Below are 23,907 nucleotides of genomic sequence, written 5' to 3' on the forward strand. Positions count from 1 at the left end.
ACAGCCTGGGGCGGCCACTTCTTCCCCGGGGGCGTGGGGTTAAGATGAAGTTGGAAAAACTGAACCAGATCTAGAGCCGAGCGCCGAAACGCACTTGGAGGGAGGCTTCAGCGCGCCGGAGAGAGAGGCAAGTTGCACCCGCGCGAAAGGGGCGGGCCGGCTCGGGCCGCTCGCATTTCCTGTGACAGGGTCTGCCCCAGCCTCTCCTTCTCCCGCGGCGGCGGGACCATTTCCTGAATCGCTGAAGCGGAGGGAGGACTGGGGCGCGGCCCTACCACTAGCTCAAAAGGGAGGGGGGACGGGTCACGAAAGGGGGAAGGACAAGAGGTCTACCTAGAGCAGGGCAGTGCTGCGAGGCAATGCCTCGCTGGTAACGTGCCAAAAGAGGACTTCTATGGTCCGGAGTAACTCCTGTAGGCCAGGCCGGCCGGCTCTTCGTTCGGCGCCGGAGCATCCCCCCTCCCCGCATTCCCGAGGTGGTTCGGCCCGAGAGGCCGGCGTCTCTCCCCCAGTTTGCCGTTCACCCGGAGCGCTCGGGACTTGCCCGTAGTGGTGACGGCGGCAACATGTCTGTTGCGTTCGCAGCCCCGAGGCAGCGAGGCAAGGGGGAGATCACTCCCGCTGCGATTCAGAAGGTGAAGCCTTGTGGGGTCGGGGATGCCAGGCCCATCCTGCCCTTGGGAGCGCCACCCGGGGCCGGCCCGGGAGTCGGCCCGGCCAGGGGCGGAGGCGGGCCTGCTGGGAGGCGGTCGTGTGTGGGAACCCGAGCCGCGGGCTGTGCCTGAGTGGGTGGCGGAAGGCGGCGAACGGGTTCTCCCACGGAGTCCTTCGCGCGTTTGGGCTCTTTCCTACAGGCACAAAAGCCCAAGTAACCGCCGCTGGATTTCTCTAGGGATGGGGCGGCGTTCCGGCGGCGGGGCGCGTGCGCCCGGCGGCAGCGGCCGCGCGGGGAACGGCTGTTTGTCGGAGCCGGCGCCCCCCGCGGCCCCGCGCGTCGCTCCGGAGTTACTTTGGCGTCGCCCCGCCCAGCGCGCCGCGGCTGCTTCGCGCACACCCGATCTCGGGTCGCGGGAGGCCGAGGGGAAGTCGGAGCGCGGGTCGCCGCCCTCCGTTGCGCTGCGCACTCCGGCCGTCTTGGGGAGCTCGCTGGAGAACTTGGAGGGGAGGGGGGACGCTGCAAGAGTCCGAGGGGCGGGCGAAGGAGGGCCCCCTGGACTTCGGGGTTACCCTCGGAGTTCTCCTCTCCCTCCCGGATTCACTCCCTATCCGTGTACATCAGGAGATACTCACTGAGCGCCTACTCTAGGTGCTGAGGCTACGGTGGTGAGCCATGGTCCCTGCCTTCATGGAACTTGGAGTCTAGTGGTGGAGACAATCTGATAATCGTGACCTATTGCAGAAGTCGTGATAAGTAGTCGGGGAGGTGCGTCCCATTTTAGAGGGTAGTGCCTCTGTCGCTGCTGTGTTACTGCCAGTTAGGGACACAAAGGTTCTTTATTGTCCGCTACCCCGTGTTGCCTGTGAGCAAGACAGTAGTCTCAATTTTAGTCAGCCAGACTTTGAAAAGTTACTTTCTAAATCTAGCAGTTTACCTTAAATATTTCAGTTTTGTTGTATACACGGAGATGAGGACGGAAGTTGAAGAAAAATCAACTTTTCGTACCAGTCAGGGCACCGATGTATGCCTAGTAGATTATGTTAATGGGCTTCTGTTCACTGTCAAGTTCTTTCTGGTGTGGCATTTGACATTTGCCCAACTGTTGCTTTATTTTATGAACAAACCCGCTTGTCAGTGCCTGGAGATGCAGTGCATTCATACAGTGCATTGGGCTAAGTCTGCAGGCTGGCAATCAGCTGCAAGTACATACACGAAAAACAGGTTTCTGGAGGGATTCACTTTTTACTTTTATTTTTGGACTGTAGAAGAGTTCTGAGGTTGGTGGGTGGGTTGGTTTTCCAAAAAGAGTTTTTCTTCCATACATCTTAAGATGTTTATTGGTGATTAATTCAGGAGATGCAGATCAATTAGTTTTCATTCTCAGATGAGAAGAGAACATGGATTCCAAATTCAGTGCCTTATTTTACAGTGTGAGGGATTGATGTTAGAAATGAGAAGATATATTCTAATGGTGAAGTTTGTTAGGTTGAGGAATCGACTGAGAAGATATGTTGTGAAATCATTAGACTGGACTAAGGGATTTTAAAGACACATTTTTTTGGCATTCAGTGATTCTATTTAAGAAATAAGTACACTTTTTGGAAGAGGATGTCAGTATTTTTTTTTCCTTTTTTTTTTTTAGTAAGTGAAAATTATTCCTATGCAGGAAGAAAGTCACAATTAATGTGAAATGGATTTTTGTGTTTTTTACTTAAAAGAGATACATTAGATTATTCAGATAGAGTGATTTTGGTATTATGTTATGCTTATTGAATTTGGGAAATGTGGGCCAAGTTCAGGAGGGACATCTACTCCTGTCCCTTGACCTTAAGATAAATCTGAGCCTCTAGAATCATAAGTGCTTTGCAAAGGATTGCAAAGCTGGCACTAAAACTGACTGGCCTTTTCATTGCTACATCAGTATTCTTTCCTCAATGCCACCTTGTTTAGAGGAATTATTTGACCCTTAAATCCAATATTGCTTTGAATTGCTATGAGACTATAGAATGATAAATCGATACGTGCTTTGTTTTTAAACTTTTGGGACGACTTAATTTTAAGGTAAGCTCATAAAGTCTGTAATAAATATTGTACATGCTTATAAATTATCTAGTTGATTATTCCATATTTGGAGAATCATAGAACCATACTGTATAACACAGGGAAACTAGCCAGCTATCTCCTCAAGCCTCATGGGCTGGCGTTTTCATGTATTCATTGTGGGTAAGACGAAATTTTTCGTTACTACTGCAAAACATAAGAATGATGCAAAGTCAGCTTAGACCCTTATCTTTTAGTCAGGACAGGCTAAGGTTTCTATTACAGGCAGTCGAGGTAATAAAATGTTTGAATACAAAAGAAACCTCTTCTGGGCTTCAGGTAATAATTCAAAAGGTGAATAATTGGAATAGAATTATTTAAAAATTGTTGATTAAACATATCATTCCAGAGGTGTAGAATAAGATTGAGAAGACTTGAATGGGTTCAGTTCCTATGAATAAACATTTCTAGAAATCTGAAAGATTTTTGAAAATTTAACATGATGCACTGGATTTACAATAAACTTTTTCTAATTTTATTTCAGATGTTGGATGAAAATAACCATCTTATTCAGTGTATAATGGACTATCAGAATAAAGGAAAGACCTCAGAGTGTTCTCAGTAAGAATGATATGAAAAAATTTTTTGTTTCGTATTTCCGTGTTGGTTAACTTTTTGCTTTTCTTTTTAATAACAGCTTTACTGAGATATAATTCATATACCATGCAATTCACCTGTTTTAAAGTGTACAATTCAAAGCTTGTACTATCTTCATAGAGTTGTATTATTATTCAGTTTTAGAGCATTTTCATCATCTCCAAGAGAACCGTATACCCACTAGCAGTAACTTTCCATTTCCACCTAATCCCTCACCACCTGATAACCACTAATCTGCCTTCTGCCTGTGTAAGATTTACCTATTATGAACATTTCATTTAATGGATGCTACAATATGTGGTCTTTTTTGACTGAGTTCTTTTACTTAGCATGTTTTCCAAGATTCATCCACGTTGAAGTGTACGTGACTACTTCCTTTCTGTCACTGAGTAATTATTCATTGTGTGGTTGGTTATACTATGTTTTATTTATCCATCGGTAGTGGACATTTTCATTTCTTGGCTGTTATGAATAATGCTTCTATGAACGTTCATATACACATTTTAATGACTTCCTGATTTTTACAAAAGAAAAATTTGTTCTTTGGGATGCAGTGGGTATCTTTCTTTCTCTTTTTAAAGGTATCTTGCATTGTAAAATAATGACTTCAAATTTGTGTGTTGCCTGATCAGTGGAAAAGTTAGATCTTCACATGTATAGAATAGTTACCATCCATATATGTGGTTAAGAAAGCAAAGCAATAGAGAATTGGTTATCATTCATAAGAACCAAACTTGTTACTTTGAAGTGATGTGTTGGAAATAAATGGTATCCTTAATAGAATCTGATGTAGTGGAGCAAGTTGAATATTTTATCAAAAGTCTCTAGAAGGGGCTCCTAGGTGTCTCAGTAGGTTGGGCATCTGACTTTGGCTCAGGTCATGACCTTGTGGTTCTTGAGTTCAAGCCCCTTGTCGGCCTTTGTGCTGACGGTTCAGAGCCTGGAGCCTGCTTCAGATTATGTGTCTCCCTCTCTCGCTACCCCTCCCCCACTCTCTCTCTCTCTTTCAAAAATAAATAAACATTAAAAAATTTTTTTAAAAAGTCTCTAGAATACCACTGTCCAGTAGAAATATATTGCAAACCACAAATGCAATTTTACATTTGCTGGTAAGACACATTAAACAAGTAAGAAGAAACAAGAGAAATTAATTTTAATAACATTTTACTTAACCCATTATTTCCAAAATTCTATCACTTCAGTACATAATCAGTATAAATATATTATTATTATTAATTTTTTTTTTCCAACGTTTATTTATTTTTAAGATAGAGAGAGACAGAGCATGAACGGGGGAGGGGCAGAGAGAGAGGGAGACACAGAATCGGAAACAGGCTCCAGGCTCTGAGCCATCAGCCCAGAGCCCGACGCGGGGCTCGAACTCCCGGACCGCGAGATCGTGACCTGGCTGAAGTCGGACGCTCAACCGACTGCGCCACCCAGGCGCCCCTATTATTAATTTTTTTAAAGTTTGTTTCTTTTGAGAGCGAGAGAGCATGAGCAGGGGATGGGCAGAGACAGAGGGGGAGAGAGAATCCCAAGCAGACTTTGTGCTGTCAGTGCAGAGCCTGATGAGGGGCTCGAACTCACATGTGAGATCATGACCTGAGCCGAAATTAAGAGTTGGACACATGACTGATGGAGCTACCCAACGTACCCAAGCTACCCAATATATACCCAATATATATACCCGGTATATATTGAGATAGTTTACACTCTTGTTTGTATCTAGTTTTTTGAAATCTCTTGTAAGTCTTACTCTAAAATGTCATTTTGAACCAGCCACATTTCATTCTACCTGGTGACTGCTTTGTTGGACAACACAGCTGTAGAATATTTTATTCTCACCATAGTTTTGTGACATCTGTCTTTCCTGGAGATCTCACTGGTCTGTTCCCAAGTAGATTTTCCCAACAGCCCTGGCTCTTGGCTCTGCATGGGCCTTCCTGCTGTGCTGGACTTTTGCTATCCCTTTATTCATGCTTTATCTAATTTTGAGTCTCTCATGGTTGCTTTGTCTTTTTCCTTTCTGTTTAACATTTTTGAAATGAAAAAGTCATGTAAAAAGTCATTGTAGAAAGGACATCATAGGGTGTAAAAGTCTATAGAGGTTAAAGCAAGTCACAGTTTACTTTTCATTCTTAGGCTTCTCTCCTTTCCACAGGGGTAACTACTTTTAATGGTTTAGTACCTGTCCTTCCAAACATTTTTTGTGCATTTGCACGAAGTGCACTATTTTTTTTTAACGTTTATTTATTTTTGAGACAGAGAGAGACAGAGCATGAACAGGGGAGGGGCAGAGAGAGAGGGAGACACAGAATCAGAAACAGGCTCCAGGCTCTGAGCTGTCAGCACAGAGCCCCATGCGGGGCTCGAACTCACGGACCGTGAGATCATGACCTGAGCTGAAGTCGGACGCTTAACTGACTGAGCCACCCAGGCGCCCCCAAAGTGCACTATTTTTAATGGGTTAGAATTTTCTAAATGGAATGGCTGGGTCAGAGACCATCCCTAATAGCCAAATTACCCTGCAAAAAGATTGTATTCGTTTGCTTTCTCCTAGCCAGGTTTCAGAGGCTTGGTTTTCAACACCCTCTGCCAGCACTGGATATTAGTCATCTTTCAAAAAATTTTGCACATCTGATTGGTGAAAAGGGGTATTTTTTTCTAAAAATTTTTATTTTGAAATAATTTAACTCTTAGAAAAAAAGTTTTAAGAACAGTGTAAGAAATTCCTTATGCCCATCACTGAAATGCCTTATGCCCATCACTGAAATTCCTTAAATGTTAACATATTATCTTACTTGCCTTACTACTCATTCTCCCCCCCCATATCATTCATTTCTTCTCCATATCGTTTCTCTGAAATATTTGAGAATAAGTTGCAGCCATGATTCTCTTATCTTTAACTACCTCAGTGTGTATTTTATAAAAACAGACACAAATACTTAATCAGAGTATAGTCGTTAAAATTAAGAATGCAATACTATTACCTAAACTTCAGACCTGTTTAAAATTTTGCCGATTGTCCCATTAGTATATATATTTTTTTGGTCTAGGATCCAGTGCAGGATCAGATGTTTAATTTAATTGTCACATGCCTTAAGTATTTGATCTGGAACCAGTCTTCAATCTGTTATTGTTCATGTTGTTGATGTTGTTGAAGCGTACATAGCAGTTATTTTGTGGAATGTCCCTCATTTTGGGTTTGACTGGTGTTTTCCTTGGTTAGATTCATGTTACGCACTTTTGGCAGGAGCATCACAGAAATGATGTGGTGTCCTTTTCAGGGTATTCTTAAGTAGCCATATGAATGGGAGCCATGGGAATAAGAATTTCCTCCCAGTATTTGTGAGAATTTTAATCAATTAGGATGATGCCAGTTTCTCCACTGTGAAGTTATTATTTTTTTCTTTATAATTCATATGTGTATCTTGTTGGGGAGATACCTTGAGACGCACACAAGCTGTTTCATACTTTCCCTTTCTTTCCTCTCATTTTCACACATTAATTTTAGCACCCACCATGCAAGGATTCTTGATTGAAACAGTTATTACTGTGGTGGTTGCCAAATGGTGACTAAGTCCATCATTCCTTCTACATTTATTTGAAATCCCATTTTAAGAAAAAATTTCTCGTTTCCTGCCTCCATTCATTCGTTTATATCTGAATGGACTTATGGGTTCTTAACTGTATTCTTTAGGTTATATGTAATTCTATTTTCTTTCTTAAATTGTTTCTGATGTTGGCCACTAGAACCCCTCAAGATGGCCTCTTGGTAAGCATCCATTATTTTTTGAGCATTTTCTTATTTTCTTGCACTCCAAAATGTTCTAGGCTCATCTTGTACTTTTTCCTTTTCCAGTTTGGCATCACCCATTTCTTCAAAGCCCTGATTGTATTTTAGAGAATGATATTTAGAAACTTAAGTCTGAGTACTAGGATATTTTATTTTCTAGTCACTTGTACGTTTTGTATTTTATATGACCATTTTCATTACTTTATGTATGTTGTTTCATATCTGTTTATATTTCCAAATATTCTTTTCTTTAAGATTTTATTTTTAATTAATCTCTACACCCAATGTGGGGGCTGAAACCTGTAACTCCAAGATCAAGGGTCACATGCTTTTCTGACTGATCCAGCCAGGTGCCCTTATTTCAAAATGTTCTTTAAAAAATAATTAGCTGATCTATTTCCTTAGTTTAACTATGGATAGTAATCAGTAGGAAGGAGTTCGCTACCTCAGATCAGCCATGGGATAATAAAAGTTGACAGGTTCTGATTAGAATACTTATTTTCACGTATGGCTTTTTATTTATTTATTTTTTTTTAAAATTTTTTTTTTCAACGTTTATTTATTTTTGGGACAGAGAGAGACAGAGCATGAACAGGGGAGGGGCAGAGAGAGAGGGAGACACAGAATCGGAAACAGGCTCCAGGCTCTGAGCCATCAGCCCAGAGCCTGAGGCGGGGCTCGAACTCACGGACCGCGAGATCGTGACCTGGCTGAAGTCAGACGCTTAACCGACTGCGCCACCCAGGCGCCCCTCACGCACCCCTCATGTACCCCTCACGTACCCCTCACGTATGGCTTTTTAAACTGCCAGATAGCCAAGGGATTTTGTGGTATAGGACTGATTGAGTTTCTTAAAGGACCCAGCTATACATGACATGGATGGGAAGTGTTGATCTAGAATCAAATTTTCCAACTTGAGTCAGCAAAAGTTTATACTGTTTTGTTCTTTATGTTCTCAGCTTTTTTGTGTATAATGATAATTCCCCCTTCTTTGCATATTGGAATAGAGCTCATTTTCTCATGTATTTTGTGCAGATGGGGCTTAAATTGATTTAGATAGTCTTATACTTTGCTCTTCCTGATAGATTTAATTTCATTCTTAGAGTTCTTTAGTCTTTCTTTTTCAATTTGTTAGTGTTGTTTTGTGAGTGAAGAGAAAAAAATTCCTTGTCTCAACCTTAAATGTTCTTTTTTCTTGCATTGGGAAAAGGAAAAGGAAAATGAAGAGGAAATGAATAAATGACAGGCATCTGGGAATTGGTAGTTCAGTTTTAATTAAACAATTCCTTAAGATGTGATAACTTTGAAACTTTTTAAAATATAAAATAACCTTATTTTTATGAAAGCAGCATATGAATTGTAGAAAATTAAAAAACACAGATAACATAAAAATGAGATCGCAAATACTGTATTCTCACCACCTAAAGATTTTTCACCAGTAGCATGTTTGTATATATTGCTGTATTTTTATCTACATACACACACACACAGTCATGGTACACTGAATAAAATTAGTAAATCACTTATGGAGCTCATATGCACAGGTTCTCTTCTCTTTAAATTCTGATAACATACGTGTGAGAATGTATTAAATGTATTATTATTATTATTGCTCTATGGTAGTGTTTGATTTGAGCATTTTCTATATCAACTTCTATATTTACTTAAATCAGCCCTTATTTTTTTGTATTTTGTCATGGGTGCAACTTTCAGAGGGTCCTGTAAGTGGTTTTCATGCAAAAATTTTGTAATAATCATTATGTAAAAGAGTTTAGTTTTAAATCTCCAGTATGGAAGATAACTTTTATTCTATAAATTATATTTCTATTATAAATACTATCTTCATAGTTTCTTGGTGAAGGTTTTTTGTTAAAAAGGAGATCTGACTTTCTCGGACTTTTTAATTACATAAATAAATTTAACAGTGGTTATTTTATGTTGTTCAAGATAATTGGTGGAGTGGTTCTTAGTGGAATCTTTGGGAAGTGTAACTGCCTCTCATGGAATAGGTTCACAATTACGGGTGTACTGGAATGTCTGTGAGTGTGTAGTAGGAAGTTACCATCATCCAGTGTAAAATGTTGAAATGTTTATATCTGCCCTTATCACCACTCAATTTTCTTTTGTTAATGTAGACTGTTCTAGAGATAATAAGCATGTACATTAAAGTAATACTAATTCAGTGATAAATGTAATAGTGTTTGAAGTTTAGGAAAATGTTTCTTTAGTATTTATAGAAGAATCTGCTTTTTATTATCCTTTCATTGGGGTCAGCTGAAGCCAAATTCTTCTGGAATATTTGTTTATTGCTTTTTGGGTGACATATACACAAACTTAGAATGTGTATATATACTACCTTTTCATTACTGTTCATCTTTGAGTCTTGAATGATGTTAGAAAAAGCTTATTAGATGAATGCTGTAAAAATAATGCGGTTTTACAAAAAAGAAAACCTACTGAATATTGGTAAGATACCTTATATTAAGTAAAAAGATTTAGGGCTATTGGGACAATTGGAGTAATTTGAATGGGTTCTGTGGATTAGATGATATTACTGTCCTAATTAATTAATTAATTAATTAATATAAATTATCAGTTAATTAATATCAACATTAATTTGTTGTACTGTGGTTGTATATGAGAATTTCCTTGTTTTGGGGAAGTTGACACTGAAGTGTCAGAAGTATTATGTTTGTAATTGATTCTCAGAAGGTTTTGAAAAAAGTATGTGTGTGCTTGCATGTGTGTGTATATTGGTGTGTGTTTAGATATGGAGGAAGACGTGAAATGCCAATGATTGGGGAGTATGGGAGAAAGATATTTGGGAGTTTTTTATACTATTCTTAAAACTGTAAGTTTAAAATGATTTCAAAATTGAACGTTAAAAAGATTTAGGTTGGGGAAATGGCTTACAAATTAAGGTACTCCATAATAGATGCTCTATTTATAGATATTTAGAACCATAAGGGACTTTGGAGATCTACTTTAACTCTCTCATTATCTTACAAATGAGGCTTTAAGACCTTGGCAGATTAGATTTAACAGTATTTTAACATTGACTTGTTAAGGACTAATCAGCATGACTAACATTTTTCCTTAAAGGGTTAGTTAGAGGAAACCATAGTCCCTTAGTAAGGTTTGTTATTTTTATTTTTGCAGGGTGGTCAGCAAATCTCATATCTGAATATATTAAAGCCATATTAATACTCAGAGAAGAAAAGAAAGACTTCATGGAGTAGACTTTGAAATGGGTTATATGTTCTAATTAAAAATGGCAAGATTTGGGAACCCTGTATCTTAAATTCCATTCAAGAGCTCTACAGAATAATGAAATAGTTCCAGCTAGTGGTGCCTGTTAGTGCTGTTGTAAGAATTTTGACAACATAATTAACCATTGTGAATAGATCAGTACAATTTAATCATTTCTGGTCCTTATAACAAACATTATATGCTTTCTGATTGAGCAACATAGGGTAATATGTGAGGAGAAGCATTAACAGCCTAAATTATTTTTAAGCAAGAATATCAAAAACAAAAGGAAACAAAGGAACTTTGGGAAGTGTTGGGTATGTCTATTATCTTGATTTGTGATGATGGTAGTCACAGGTGTTTGTATATGTCCAAATTCATCAAATTGTACAAATTAAATATGTGTTTCTTTGTATTTTAGTTATACCTCAATAAATTTGTAAAAAAAAAAAAAAAAAAAAAATTAAGAGCATAAACCTGTCAGGAAAATTTAAGGTAATTGAGAAATAAGGTTTTTTTTCTCTAATAAGAAAAAAGTAGTGAAACCAGTTCTAATAGAAAAAAATAATGCAGCAAAAACTTTACTAGGATTCCTTATATAGCGTCTAGAGAATGACTTCATCTGGGATCTGTATTAGAAGACTTTATTTAGCTGAATAAAGTTCTTTTATCTTATTTTTATTATTTTAACTTGTATTTAATGTTTCTCAGTTTCTAAAACAGCCTGACAGTTTGGTATAGGATTCAAGTTTATATTTGGAGGGTTGACGAACACTAGTAACTGGATCATTACTAATTTGCAGAAGGTTAGCAAAACCAATTCATAAGATCACAATGAACATGTTTAACCACTTCATTGCAGTAGTGAGAATTTGCTGTATTTTTAAAAGTAAATTCTTAGTGGTATTGGTGTCCTGTTATTTTGTTTCATATATACATGTATGTAATTATTTTGTCTCATACATACATATATGAATATGTATATATGTAATTGAAGACACCTGTTCATTGTCTTCTCTATATGCTGAGCCCCAATAGATGGGCAGTATAACTGTAGCAGGCATAAACTATTGGTCACTGCTGCAGGAGAAGAAAAAATTGTGTGGTTCCTACCTCTTTTTTGACATTTTTAGCAGAGCGTGTTGCCTATACTTGGCTTTGAAGTTTTTGGCAACATGAAAATGGCAGAGGGAAGGGAATAAACATACCAGTTTTGTTGAATTCTTTCATTCTAGGTCTCTTTTTTAAAAGCATATGTACTATGTGTAGAGCCAGTAAATTTCTCAGTAATTCCATTTACTAAGCTGTACAACATTAATATTGTACATGTTACTAACTTTTCTGAACCTCAGTTGCCTCATCTGTGAAATGGAGAAAATATGAACTTTTACCTCATAGTGTTAGTTTAAGGACTAGATAAAATATATAGATATATAAGACAACTATAACAGTATCTAGCAAATGGTAAGATCTGTGTTTATTATTATCTTTGAATGTATTTATTATTTGGAATTATTTTGCAGAGGAACTAGGAAAAATTGAAGTGCTATTGATGTTCAGGTAACATAAATCTTTTATTAAACTCGAGAAATAATTAGAATGCTATTTGTATTTAAGCAGATAGGAAGAAAATTATTTTTAATATTGATATTTGTTTTGTTTTAATAGGTATCAGCAAATGTTGCATACGAACTTGGTCTACCTTGCTACAATAGCAGATTCTAATCAAAATATGCAGTCTCTTTTACCAGCAGTAAGTACCTTTAAAATAGTGTAAAGTAGACCATCTTTATAGAGTTATGTATAGTATAACACATTTTTGTTTAGTGATTTTTAAGTATTGTTTAGTAAATCCTGCCCTCTGAGAACATGAGGGTATTCTTCTATTTGTTCTAAAAGCTTTATTGTTTTGCTTTCGTATTTAATTTGAATTAATTCACCTGGAATTGATTCCCTCCCTGAAAAAGTTATACCCATCCATCCATTCACCCACATACCCACTTGCCTACCAATTTATTTATTTAATTTGTAATTGCACAAATCATTTATGAATAAGTTTATAGTATTTCAAAGCAAATCCCAGGCATCCTATGCTTTTGCTGGTAAATACTTCAGTATGCATCTATGGCAGAGAAGAACCCTAGTTCCACCCAACAAGATTAATCAAAATTCCTTACTTTTTATTATAGCCGGCCTATCTTCAAGTTTCACTGATTATCTTAAAAACATCCAAATGTTTTTTTCTTAATTTATTTAATTTTTTATTTTTTAAAATTTACATCCAAATTAGCATATAGTGCAACAATGATTTCAGGAGTAGATTCCTTAGTGCCCCTTACCCATTTAGCCCATCCGCCCTCCCACAACCCCTCCAGTAACCTTCTGTTTGTTTTCTGTATTTATGAGTCTCTTCTGTTTTGTACCCCTCCCTCTTTTTATATTATGTTTGTTTCCCATCCTTTATGTTCATCTGTTCTGTCTCTTAAAGTCCTCATATAAGTGAAGTCATATGATTTTTGTCTTTCTCTGACTGACTAATTTCACTTAGCATAATACCCTCCAGTTCCATCCACGTAGTTGCAAATGGCAAGATTTCCTTCTTTTTGATTGCCAAGTAATACTCCATTGTATATATACACACCACCTCTTCTTTATCCATTCATCCATCGATGGACATTTGGGCTCTTTCCATACTTTGGCTATTGTTGATAGTGCTGCTATAAACATGGGGGTGCATGTGTCCCTTCGAAACAGCACACCTGTATCCTGTGGATAAATGCCTAGTAGTGCAATTGCTGGGTCGTAGGGTAGTTCTATTTTTAGTTTTTTGAGGAACCACCATACTGTTTTCCAGAGTGGCTGCACCAGCTTGCATTCCCCAAAACATACAAATGTTTTAGTGATTGTTTGCCGCAGAATCCAAACAAGGTCCACGTGTTGCATTGGTTTGATATGTGTCCTAAGTCTCTTTTAATCTATATCAGTTTATCTTTTTTATTCTCCATTTATTTGTTGAAGAAACTGGGTCGCATATTTTGTAGCTTCTCACATTCTGGATTTGGCTGATTGTATCCTCATGGTCCTTTAACATGTTCTTCCATTTCATCTCTTATTTCCTACAAACTGAAAATTGGGTAGGGAGGCTTGATGAGGGTTAGGTTTAGTTTTGTGTTAGGAATATTTCATTGATGGTGCTGTGTATTATCTATTGTATCACATCAGGAGGAACATTTTGGTTGTTCCATTTTTAGTAATGTTAAGATTGATCAATGAGTACAGCCTGATCAATCTATTATAAAGTTCTCCATCAACTATTCCCTTAATGGTTTTAGCTGTCATTGATGCTTGTTGATCAGATCTGTTATTTTATTTTGGGATCACAGAATGATGAATTTCTAATTGTACAGTTCCTCTTACATTTATTAGCTGTACTTCTTTTAAAAAGAAAAACTTCCTTTCATTAAGTATTTGATTATCCTGAAATAGTCCCTATATGAGAATCATGATAAAGGCTGGTTTCTATCCTCTTATCAATTTTTAGAGTAACCAGTTGGCCCCTGGTAATCTGTGAAAGTGACCAGTGATTTTTTTTTTTTTATTATTGTCATCTAAACGTACAGGTTTTTATATTTTTAATGGGTTTAAGTCCATTGCAGTCATTCTTTATGACACTTCAAGTTATCTCATCTTTGGTCAGTGATCCCCTCTTCATTTGGCTCTTGTGTCCTTCTGACATGATTCCGGTATTCTTGTATAGCTTCTTTTCTTTTAGGAATTGGGAGAGCTATCAGGCTGACTATTTCTGCCCAAGAGTTATTCTGCCTCAGCCATTTATTCAAGCAGTACTTTTTCAATGGGAACTGATATTTAGAGACCACAATTTATAGATGTTTGGGACATTTATTATTACTGGGTTTTTGTTTTTCTAGGTATTTTTGGTGGACAGAACTAGTAAACACGTTTTTTAGAAAAAGAAATAAAGTATTGAATTAGTGATATTTCCCTTCAGGAAAGGTTTTTTAGTTAGCTTTGATTTTATGTATTATCTTTTCTGTCTTATTCTAAAAATCTTGGTACCTTAATGATATTATTATAGTTATTTGGTTTATGCTACTACACATATAAAGTAATTTCGGTATAACAATACCAAGGTTGCCACTAACAATAAGGTGCTCATCCTCAAGATATATTCCACTAGGAATAGATAATCAATAAATTTCTTTTTGAATCAGAAGTAATTTATGTAATTATTATTATGGACTTGATTACCAGCTAGGTAGAATTTATTTTTGTGAATGGTATGAGGAATGGATTTTATTTCATTTGTTTCCATTTGGATAGATCTCTGTCCCAGCATTATCTATTGGAAAAACAAAACAAAATAACCTTTCTCTATTTTGTTATGCCACCTATATCATATATCAGGTGTCCATATATGTGTGGGTCTTGGATCTCTATTCCATCCCATTGGTCTGTTTTTATAAAGTCCACTATCTTGTCACACTTGTCATAGTCTAATAAATCTTGATGTATGTTAGAAAACTTCTTACTCCTTGTGTTTTTCAAGAATACCTTGGCTGTTGGTCCTTTGCATTTCCATATATGCTTAAACATCACCATTTCCAACATAATCCTGTTGTGATTTTCACTGAGATTACCTTGACTCTAAATAAATTTGGGGAGAATTTATATCTTTACAATATTGAGGCTTTCAAATCATGATCATTGCACGTAGTTTTATTTATTTTGTCCTTTAAATATCTTTCAGTGGAGTTTTAAGATTTTCTCTGCAGAGGATTTGCATATCTCTCATTGGACTTACTGCTAGGCACTTCATATTTTTTGAGGCTATTTTAAGAGTCTTTGTTTTTTAAGTTTTCTAACTGCATTTGCTATTTACATGGAAATGCAATTGATGCTGAATTTCACAGTCTTGTTCAGTTCTTATTTCTAGCAGTTTTTCCGTAGATGCCTTCTGTTTTCTGTATTCACGAACATATTTGTGAATAATGAGTTTTGTTTCTTTCTTGCCAATCCTTACACCTTTTATTTCTTTCTCTTGCCTTACTTCTCTGGCTAGGACCTCCACTACATTCCTGAATAGAAGTGGTGATAGAGGACATCCTTATCTTGTTCCTGATCACAAAGGGAAAGCTTTCACTGTTTGACCATTAAGTATGATGTTTGCTGTAGTTTTTTTGTAGATGCCTGTCATCAGATTAAGGAAGTTCCCTTCTGTTTCTGTTGTACTGAGTTATATGTTGAATGGATGTTAAATTTTATTAAATACTTTTATTGCACCTAATGAGATGGCCATAAATTTTTTCTTCTTTAATCTGTTAATGTGGTGAATTACATTGATTTACTTTTTAATGTGTAGTAAATCTTGCCTTCTTGTAATTAACCTGCTTTTCATGACCCACTTGGTAATAATGGTCTTTGGTTTGGTTTGGTTTGGTCCTGGTCTCTTAAAAAAAATTGCTGTATTCAGTTTGTTAAAATTTTGATCAAGATTTTTATGTCTTTGTTCTTGAGTGTAATTGATCTTTAATTTTCCTTTCTTACAATGCATTTGTCTGGGTTTTATTTTGAGGTTATGTTGGCATTATAAAATGAGCTGGAGAATTTTCCTACTTTTTCTTATCTGGGATATTTTGCATGATAGAGCTACTGTTTCTTAAATGATTGGTGTAATTCTTTAGAAAAACCATCTGGATCTGGAGTTTTCTTTGCGAGAAAGCTTTTGTTTACTAACTCAATTTCTTTGTTGGTTATAGGACAGTTGATAACTTCCATATTTTATGAGTTGCCTATTTTGGTAAATTGTGCTGTTTAGCATTTACTAAGTTTCAAATTTATTGGCATAAAGTTCATGAAATAATCTTATCTTTCCAATATCCTCAGCGTCTGTGGTGATATTTTCTTTTTTATTTTTAACATAATTTATTAATGCTTTCTCTTTTAAAATGTTTTTGATCACACTTGCCAGTTGTTTTTACCTTTTTTTTTTGTTTTTAAGTCTTTTCAAAGAATCACTTTTTTGTTCTCAACCCCATTATACTTAAAAATTATTGAGGACTCTGAAGAACTTTATATAGGTTATATATGTTGATATATTTGTAAATTTTCCTCAGTTTTTTAATTAAGACAGAAATTAAAAATTTTTTTATGTTTTATTTTATTTTTGAGAGAGAGAGAGAGACAGAATGTGAGCGGGGGTGGGGCAGAGAGAGAGAGGGAGACACAGAATCCGAAGCAGGCTCCAGGCTCTGAGCTGTCAGCACAGAGCTGGATGTGGGGCTCAGACTCATGAAACACTAGATTATGAGCTGAGCCACAGTCAGGTGCTTAATCGACTGAGCCACCCGTGCAGCCCAGGAAATTTTTTTTTTTTAACATTTATTTATTTTGAGAGAGAGAGAGAGGGAGCGCGCATGCGCACGTGTGAGAAAGAGCAAGTAGAGTAGGGGCAGAAAGAGGGAGAGAGAGAGAGAATCCCAAGCAGGCTTTGTACTGATAGCTGGGAGCCCAATGTGGGGTTTGGTCTCATAAAGTAGGAGATCATGACCTGAGCTGAAATCAAGAGTGGGACGCTTAACCTACTGAGCTACCCAAGTGCCCCAAGACAGAAACATTTTTAATTTTAGGAGTTCATTTAAATTGAATAATAATAAACCCACTGCATGTTAATACAAATAACATTCTTTAAAGGAAAAATAACTATATCTTTTAGAACAGATTTAGTGAGCTATGAATAGCATTGTTTAATAATATTGCAAATTTCTTTTAAATGTTTGACTTAACAGAAAATAGCTGTATTCTCTTCACTACTTTTTTTTAAAGTTTTTTTTAAATGTTTATTTATTTTGAGAGAGAGAGAGAAAGAGAGAGATCACCTGCACTCTCTATGGAGAGGCAGAGAGGGAGAGAGAGTATTCCAAGCAGGCTCCACACCACCAGTGCAGAGCCCGATGCGGGGCTTGAACTCACAAAGCTGTGAGATTATGACCTGAGCCGAGATCAAGAGTCTGATGCTTAACTGAGTGAGCCACCCAGACACCCCTCTTACCTATTTCTGAATTCCATCTAGTGTAATATGTTTTGGTTGAAATAAAATAAAATTTAATCTCTCACTCAGATACAGAATCAGAAAAGGGAAGACTGTTTTAATAGCCTTTTCAGATTGTTGTACAATAATCTTCTTTGATAGTATGGAGGATCTCAACAAGTGTTTTTTCTAAAGGTTGTTTTCAGTATGGAATCTGAAACCGTATCAATAGAATTTTCTTATTCTGGTACATTAAAGTTATGGGTCTGCCCTGCATTTTGCATTTTGGATGTATCTTCTAATCATGCATAATTTTGTAATATGCTTTGGTCATTTGGAAAATGTAAGTGCATTGAGTTATGTACAACTTCTAAATATTGACATATGATACCAAAACCCACATTTGATATCTCCACCAGTCTCATCAAAAGTAAGCATTGGGAAGCTGTCAAACTGAAGACAGTAGATACAAGTTTGCCAAATTCCCATTTCTTTTTTTGTTTTAATTTTTTTTTTAATGTTTATTTATTTTTGGAGGGCCTGGGTGGCTCAGTCGGTTGAGCGTCCATCTTCAGCTCAGGTCATGATCTCACAGTTCGTGAGTTCAAGCCCCTTGTCGGGCTCTGTGCTGATGGCTCAGAGCCTGGAGCCTGCTTCGGATTCTGTGTCTCCCTCTCTCTCTGCCCCTCCCCCACTTGTGCTCTGTCTCTGAAAAATAAATAAATGTAAAAAAATGTAAAAAAAATAAATAAAATGTTTATTTTTGAGAGAGAGAGAGAGAGAGAGAGAGAGCATGAGCAGGGGAGGGACAGAGAGAGGGAGACAGAATCCGAAGTAGGCTCCAGGCTCTGAGCCGTCAGCACAAAGCCCGACACGGGTCTCGAATCCACGAGCTGTGAGATCATGGCCTGAGCTGAAGTCGGACGCCTAACTGACTGAGCCACTCAGGCGCCCCACCAAGTTCTCATTTCTTGCTTGAAAAGTCGAGTTTATCATTGGCAGCAAATGCTGTCAGTTGCTTTCCAGGCTCACTGTGTTGATTTTTGAGCAAATGTCTGCCAGATACCAAGCCTGGATAAGTATAGTTTAAACGTCCAGCAGTTTTTCTTTCAAGTAAAAATGGTATTCCATGAAAATGCCTGTATCAGCAAGCAACTCAGTGACAGGGTGCTTTTATCTTACTTTGATTTGCAGCAGATATATTTATTATTTTTTCATTTTGTCACAGAATATTTAACTGACATGGAGAATTTAATAAATGAGTACTTTTTACTTCTTCATCAAGCACATTCTTAAGTGAAAATGACTTTTTCTTTTTTATTTTAACTGTTAGTCTGTGGTAATCAATAATACAGTGATTTACTCTAGAGTTTGGTGCCTTGATTCATTCTAAGGCTCTTGGAGTTACGTCCACTTTTTTACTTTTGCACCATTGTTGTAAATATCAGCATAGCATAAAAATATTGTTATGGAAATCGTTTTGACCTTTTAGACTCTAAAAGAGTCTGGAGAACCACATTTTGTGAACTGTTGCTCTTTTGTATATTTTTGATTATGATTAATTTCTGATCTTTATTTCCTTTTGCTGTATTTTGCTTTTCTTATTTCTGAGTTTTGAGATGAATGCCTACTTTATCAGTTTTCATTTTTTAATGCTAATAATATGCATTTAAGGGCATACATTTCTAATAGTGTGAATATGTAGTATATTCATATTTATTCGGTTTCAAATAGCTTCTAATTTCCAGTGTTATTTCTTCTTTTTTTTTTTTTTTTTAATTTTTTTTTTCAACGTTTATTTATTTTTGGGACAGAGAGAGACAGAGCATGAACGGGGGAGGGGCAGAGAGAGAGGGAGACACAGAATCAGAAACAGGCTCCAGGCTCTGAGCCATCAGCCCAGAGCCTGACGCGGGGCTCGAACTCACGGACCGCGAGATCGTGACCTGGCTGAAGTCGGACGCTCAACCGACTGCGCCACCCAGGCGCCCCATTTTCTTCTTTAAACATGGGTTGACAAATACATTTTTTTAGTTTTGAGACATAATGGCATTTTATCATTTTCTTTTTATTAATGATTTCTGGCTTTGTTGCATTGTGGTTATGTAACATTTTGTATGATTTAGTTCTCTGGAATTCTTTGAGATTTGTTTTATGGTGCAGTGTATGGTCAGTTTTTGTAAGTGTTCCGTGTGTAGTTAAAAAGAATGTGTGGTCCTTTGTCCCTGAATGCAGAGGCCTGTATATGTTTACTGGGTCAAATGTGGTGATCTTGTTTGAATCTTCTATAGCCTTAGTGATTTTTTTTTTTTTTAACTTTTCTGATACTTCGTTTATTCTATCAGTTATTGAGAGATGTATGCTTAAAATGTATAATTGTGGATTGTTCTTTTTTCTTTGTAACTCTTCCAAGTTTTTGTTTAACACAACATTTTGAGGCATTGTTAGCAAGTGCATATATATTTTAAAATGTTACAGCTCTGTGGTTCTTTGTAACATATCATTATGAAATAATTTCCTTCTTTATGTCTAATAATGCATCTTGCCTTAATGTCTGCTTATCTGAGATTCATGTAGCTCAGTTGGTTTTCTTTAGTGTTTGCATAGTATATTCACCTTTCCATTCCCTTGTGTTAGAGATAATGTGTTTTATGAATGGCATGTAGATTTTAAAAAATAGTTCATTCTAGCAATCTTTTAATTTGGAACATTAAATCCACCCGTTTATATTGAATGTGATCGCTCACGTTTCTGAGTTCAAAGCTATCATCATTCAGTGTACTTTCTGTTTGTCTCCTTTGTTGTATGTTCCTTTTTTTCTTTTCTTTTGTCTTCTAATTATTTTTTTTTATTCCTTTTTTTCTCTTCTAAGTTGGAAATCATACATATATATACTTAATATTCCTTCGGTGGTTACTATACAGCTGGTAGTGTGCATCCCAGATCACGGACCCTTGGATGTTTTATTTCTGTTCATTCCTCATGACTCATTCATTGTTGTCATGCACTTTAAATCTCTACATGATTACTCACAAGTGATTCTTACTACTGTTTTTATTTTTAGTTAGTATTCATTAGAGTTATCATCATTGTTACCATTTCTGATACTTTTTATTTCTCCCTTCATTTACAACCTTTTTTCTCTGATCATTCTCTTTTTCCTCCCTAAAGCACATATTTTAGTATTTTCATTTGGACTGGTTTGCTGGCGACAAATACCTTCAGGTTTGTTGTTGTTTGAAAATGCCTTTATTTCAATTTCCCCATCATTTTTAAGCAGTGTTTTTGCCAGGACAGATTATTGTTTTCTGGCTTGTATGTATTGGAAATTTAGTTGTTAGTGTTACTATTTTGAAGGGAATCTATTTTCTCTGTGTTGAAGATTTTTTGCTTCATCTGGAGTTTTCTGAAGTTTTACTGTCCTATCTGTAGGTGTGGATTTCTTTTATTTATCCTGCTTGCTGTGTGTTGAGATTTCTGAAATCTGTGAATTGCTATCTTTTATCATTTTTAGGAAATTATCAGTTGGCTTTGTAGATTGTGAACGTGCCTGTGGCAAATGAACCCCTCCTAAGTTTGGGCCCACTTCTCTGGATTTCCTTTCTTCTTTTGAACTTGGCCTGATCATTTTTTACTACCTTGTCTGCTCTTCTATATCTTCAAACATATTATTTTTTTTTAAATTTTTTTTTAACGTTTATTTATTTTTGAGACAGAGAGAGACAGAGCATGAGCGGGGGAGGGGCAGAGAGAGAGAGGGAGACACAGAATCGGAAGCAGGCTCCAGGCTCTGAGCCATCAGCCCAGAGCCTGACGCGGGGCTCGAACTCACGGACTGCGAGATCGTGACCTGAGCTGAAGTCGAACACTTAACTGACTGAGCCACCCAGGCGCCCCTCAAACATATTTTTAAAGTATCTTTCCATTTTTTTTTTCATTGTTCTCAGTGGAGTTGTTTGAATGTCCTAGTTTATCATTACCTTAGATCAGTCCTTTAAGTATTAGAATTGTATTCTGTTTTGCTGTCCATAGAATAACTAATAGAATATTAGTTACTTTTATGGCTACTCAAATATAACTGTTTGTTTGGAGAGAGAACAGACACTTGCAGAATGACTACTATGCATTGAGTCCTTCAGAACTTTTATTTCATCTTCAGAAGGCTTTTGGATATTAGTCCCATTCTACAGCTGAGGAAACAGTCTCAGATAGGTTAATTGACATGCCAAGGGACTCATAGTTGGTAAACGGTAGCATGGGATTTGAACACAGGCCTTACTGAAAGCAGTTTGTGCATTATGGTACCATATCTTGTTGCTACTAGGATGGAATGGAAATAAAATCTTGCATTTGCTCTTGTTGGTGTGTCAGTGTAGGATTCATCCAGGTCTTCACAGAGCTTGAATCTGAATTTTATAACCTGCGATGTCTTGATTATTTTCTTGTGTTGTTATGGAAATGAATGCAGTGATCATTTTCATGGTTTTTTTTTTTTTTTTTTGGTCTAGCATTATTCTTATAATTAGGTATTAATTTTTAAAAAATGTTATGTGACTGGGTCTGCTTATAGTTTAGGGACTAAATGATTGGTTAAAGTGGCAGGTTAAGAATTTAGCTTATCATCATCATGGTGACCTGTAATTAAGTAATTCTTAACCTTGTTTCCCTGTTCTGGCACATCTGAAGATAGGACAGATTCTCAACATGTTCTCATCACTGACAACAATCATGGCAGGGATTCAAGTGTCAGGGTATTGAGGGTGGAAGGGGGGACATTTCCCTTTAGATAGTCTTACTAGAATCTTGTGGGTGGTTGGGAAGTGGTAGTTTGCAAAATGTCTTCTGCTGTTTCTGTATCCCTTCTACTTCCCTTCTACCCACCAATTGCAATTCTTTTTGCAACTTACGATCCTGTGCAAACTGTGATTTTGTGAGTTTGTCTTGATTTGAAATATTGTCTCCATAAAATGTGGAAATGTCTTAAAGTCTTAAACATTACAGCCTCTTGGATATGTCCCATATACTCTCTAGCTACTATAAAAATAAAACATAAAAATGTTTGGTTAGATCATGTATCTTGAGATTCAGTCACTCATCTTTTGCCCTTCTTGAGGAAACTCTTTGATTCTTGAGATGCCAATGTGGTAAAAGTGAGCTTACCATAGAAATGCATTATGGTACAACAAAATCTCTTAGAATTTACTGTTCTGTTGTCACCTGTTAAGTTATAAACTCTTAAGTGAATTTTTGCATTTGTTTTTTTATAGAATTTTCATTTTTCCTTATAGATTAAATAGGACAATAAAAATCATTACCATTGTGTTCAGGTACAATAGTATGTTATTTGACACCACCTGGTTAGGAACCATCACAAAGGAAAGAGACACATTTCATTCCTAACCATCTACCATTATTTCACTCCTTTAATATGGAGTCACCATTTTATATCCTCTTTTACTAACACATGGAAATACTACCATTTGTAGGGGCGCCTGGGTGGCTCAGTCAGTTAAGTGTCTGACTTCAGCTCAGGTCATGATCTCGCGGTTTGTGAGTTCGAGCCCCGTGTTGGGCTCTGTGCTGACAGCTCAGAGCCTGCAGTCTGCTTCTGATTCTGTGTCTCTCTATCTCTCTGCTCCTCCCCTGTTCACGCTCTGTCTCTCTCTCTCTCAAACATAAATAAACATTAAAAAAAAAATTAAAAAAGTACTTAAAAAAATAAAAAAAAGAAATGCTATAATTTGTATATTTTGAAATAAAATTTTTGCCTCCTAATATTGGTCAAAGTTTAATTTAAAATACATGGTCAAATTTTCATTAAAAATTCAAGTATTTTGAAGGTCAAATTGCTTGAGAAGTTGAGTTAACAAAGGAGGAGGAGTTTTTGAAAAAATAGAAATAAATATATTCTCATAGTAGGAGGTATTAATGAGAGAGACTTGAGGTAGTAAAGAAAAGTGGGGCTAGAGAGAGGGAAAAAATCAGCTAAAAGGTAAGTAATTGGATTGGAGGTGAAATAGGAAGTAAGGTAAATTTGGGAAAACCAGAATAATGGAAAAATAATGAATACAACCAGTCTGACAAAAGGGAGAATACTAGTCTGAGAAATTTTGACTCAGAAAAAAAGCTGTATGTTTTGGGGTAAAAAGTTTTCCAGAATGGAGTTTTTCACTTTACTTCATTAACTAGTTGTTGGAATTGGAAATGTGCTTATAATTATGTATAGGTTCAACTTTCAGGTTTTTTATGTCCCCCCAAAAGAAGAATTATGTATTTATAGTACTAGTCATGTATCTAGGACTAGTCTCCATCTAGCAAACTTCTCCTGTTTGAAAGAAAGTCAGGAATTCAAAAACCAGAAATAAATGTAAAAAGATTTACAAGGAGAAATATAAATTATAAAGCCAGTGCACTATGACTTAGGCATTTTACTTTTTGTTGGGCCCTATGTATTCT

The 23,907-nt window shown here is 36.7% G+C and overlaps 1 protein-coding gene across 5 annotated transcripts in view; it reads left to right on the top strand.

The window, feature by feature from the left end:
* The first annotated feature begins 399 nt into the window (after nt 1-399).
* Nucleotides 400-23,907, top strand: part of SS18 (SS18 subunit of BAF chromatin remodeling complex) — an 88,116-nt gene continuing 64,608 nt past the window's right edge. The window contains exons 1-4 of one of the 5 annotated variants that reach the window (XM_032595312.1): nt 527-635; nt 3,243-3,319; nt 11,927-11,963; nt 12,072-12,156. In XM_032595312.1, coding sequence (XP_032451203.1) covers nt 11,956-11,963; nt 12,072-12,156 — 93 coding nt within the window. In that variant the 5' untranslated portion in view covers nt 527-635; nt 3,243-3,319; nt 11,927-11,955. Of the gene's footprint in view, nt 636-1,321; nt 1,424-3,240; nt 3,320-11,926; nt 11,964-12,071; nt 12,157-23,907 lie in introns of those variants that run through there. The other 4 variants (XM_030336104.1, XM_030336105.1, XM_030336101.1 and 1 more) reach the window with 4 other exon arrangements.

This window comes from Lynx canadensis, chromosome D3, assembly GCF_007474595.2.
Source record: "Lynx canadensis isolate LIC74 chromosome D3, mLynCan4.pri.v2, whole genome shotgun sequence".
Lineage (NCBI taxonomy): Eukaryota > Metazoa > Chordata > Mammalia > Carnivora > Felidae > Lynx > Lynx canadensis.